The following is a 2,519-nucleotide window of genomic DNA, read 5'->3' on the forward strand; positions in this document are numbered from 1 at the left end:
TTTAGATTTGATGCATCTCCATTTGCATTCGTGCAGCTTTGCAAAGAATCAGTAAGTCATTTAATGAATTATGGATTTCGAAAGTAGAGACTTCAAGCTGTAAAATGCTTTTTGGATCATTCTGTTACGATAATTTTTGATGAAGTTACACTCTTTTGAAATTTGCCTTTTTTTTTTAGCGATCAAAATAGGTGATCCTTCAATTTTGGGAAGGAGTGTATTTGATTTATTATTTCTGTGATGCACGAGAATGACAAAAACACTTGCGTGAAAGAATTGTATCAATTTGTTAAGCGTTTAAGTAATACTCAGATAATGATGTGAAGCAATATACGTATACGTGCGATAATATTGCGATTACCTATTATTTAAGAAAGAAGGTGTAGTTACGAAATCATAAACAAAACTATTTTTACGTTTCTTTTTCTCATCGTTGGATTGACATATTTGAATCTTTTATTTTTATTTTTTTAATATGTATAAATAACTTTAAAAAATTGTTGCTCGATGTTTTTTTAAATCAGTTTTTCTGAATTTTAAGTATAATTTGAAAAAATATTAGTTTTTTTGCGCTTTTGATTGTTCATAATTTTTGATAAAATTATAATTATTAAAAAATGGTAAGTCTATTGTCCATTTGTTTTGGAAGAGATTGAGTTTTAAAAAAATCGTGAACAATTTTTTCGATACTTTTAAAAAAAAAGACATAAAAGTTGATAATGATTTTATAATTAGAGAACGCTTTAAAGATTTAATGTTATTTAATGTCACAATCTCACATTTCTTGCAATGATTTTTCCTTTCTCTGTTTTTATTAAATTAAGACTATAAGTAAATGATTTAATTTAATCATTTCAAATATATCAATATATCGAAATATATCGATGTGAAAGATAGCAAAAGATTAATTTAAATATAAAACCAAACCCTGATAGCCAAGAATGTTTTGTAAAATCATGTAATGCTGAGCACAAGTTTTCTTGTTGCTGTGATAATACTGAAAATTGAATATTCACTAATATGTATTCAGCAACATGTGGGCATTTTTGAGACATTTCATTTTGTCAATATTCAGAGCAAACTGAGAGCAACTGTTGTCAGCAAAATAATGTCTATTGATGGAAAACTTTTGCCATTTCGTTCTTTTAAGGCAACTTAGCAGCAATATTTCCACAGTATTGAGAACAACACATTTTAAAATGGAATGATATAATTCTGGGGCAAATGATTCACTCACCTTGTTCTTAATTTGCTGAAATTGATTTAGTTTGTTTTCGACAATATGACACCAAATTCACAGCAACGTACGTAGCTATCAGGAAAAGTATTGTTTTTATTTATGTTTTATTGCGTATTTTACATTGTATTCAAATTGATTTTTTTGACATTTTTATTGATGGTACGGGACTTGTTATCATTGTTTATTAATGTTTTATAGTAAAAGTGTATGGTTTAGTTTACACTTATACATAGAACGTACAGTTTTAATGTTTTTTATTTTTGTTATAAACTTTTGTAAATGTAGAACAAGATCAGAAAGATAATTGGAAAATATAATAGTAGAAATTAATAATGATTCAAGTTTAAAAATAATAGATGATGTACGTATATACAAAATGTCCCATTTTAAATGATCCATTAAGATTTCTCGAAAACTATGATAGATACAAAAAAATGTTACAAACAAAAGTTGTTTGATTTCAAGGGGGACATAAAATATTGATATACTATTGATTTGACTTTGGATAGCGCTGTCAAGGTCAGGGAAAGGTCACTTCAAATTTTTTTAATGGAATCCCTCATTTTTTATTACATATTCTTATAGCTTATCTCTAGAGTTTTTCAAAATACTATAATAAAATATTTTTTTATTAAGCACTTTTCGAATTATAAAGTTTGAAAGTTACAGTACCACTGGCATCCGAACAATCACTAAAATCTTTTGAATGTTGTTCAGGATCATGATCTTAATAACACATGTCAAGGTCAAGGTCATTAAAGGTTATTGCTTTTATTTTTATTTTTGAAAAAAAACAATGGCCTCGATCTCTTTTTTTTAACATTTAGGTATATCTGAAAATTATTTTATGTTGCTTAAAATATACAGGACTTTATAAAAAATTTACAAAGTAATGATCATTTTTAAGTGTACTTTCTTTCTTAAGATGGATATGAAATTAACACAATATTCTCACATCTTTTGACTGTTATGTGTATGCATGATTGTATATACATAAATATATGTATGTACAATGTTTGTAATTAAATGATTAATGTTGCTGGTAAAATTCCAGGTACGTGAACGTTTGCGCGTGGCCCTCGAAAGAAATACGAGTCTTGAAGAAGAACTAGCCCATACCAAAGAGGAAGTGAGTTTTATGTTTTGTTAAATTAAAATATGAAAATATTATAAATGTTTTTTTAGTAAAAAATGTTTATTATCTGAAAAAATTTACAAATGAAAATTTTAAGGTCCATCTACAATGAGAATAGTAAATCGTATGCCGTCTTCTGCTTGA

At 26.7% G+C, this 2,519-nt stretch overlaps 1 protein-coding gene across 15 annotated transcripts in view; it reads left to right on the forward strand.

The window, feature by feature from the left end:
• Positions 1-2,258: 2,258 nt before the first annotated feature.
• LOC105450906 (liprin-alpha-1) overlaps positions 2,259-2,519 on the forward strand; it is a 45,552-nt gene continuing 45,291 nt past the window's right edge. For all 15 annotated transcript variants that reach the window (XM_011691013.1, XM_011691022.1, XM_011691024.1 and 12 more), the window contains exon 1: positions 2,259-2,369. In XM_011691013.1, the coding sequence (XP_011689315.1) occupies positions 2,274-2,369 (96 nt within the window). In that variant the 5' untranslated portion in view covers positions 2,259-2,273. The remainder of the gene's footprint in view (positions 2,370-2,519) is intronic.

The sequence above is a fragment of the Wasmannia auropunctata genome, unplaced genomic scaffold (genome assembly GCF_000956235.1).
Source record: "Wasmannia auropunctata unplaced genomic scaffold, wasmannia.A_1.0 LD336053.1, whole genome shotgun sequence".
NCBI lineage: Eukaryota > Metazoa > Arthropoda > Insecta > Hymenoptera > Formicidae > Wasmannia > Wasmannia auropunctata.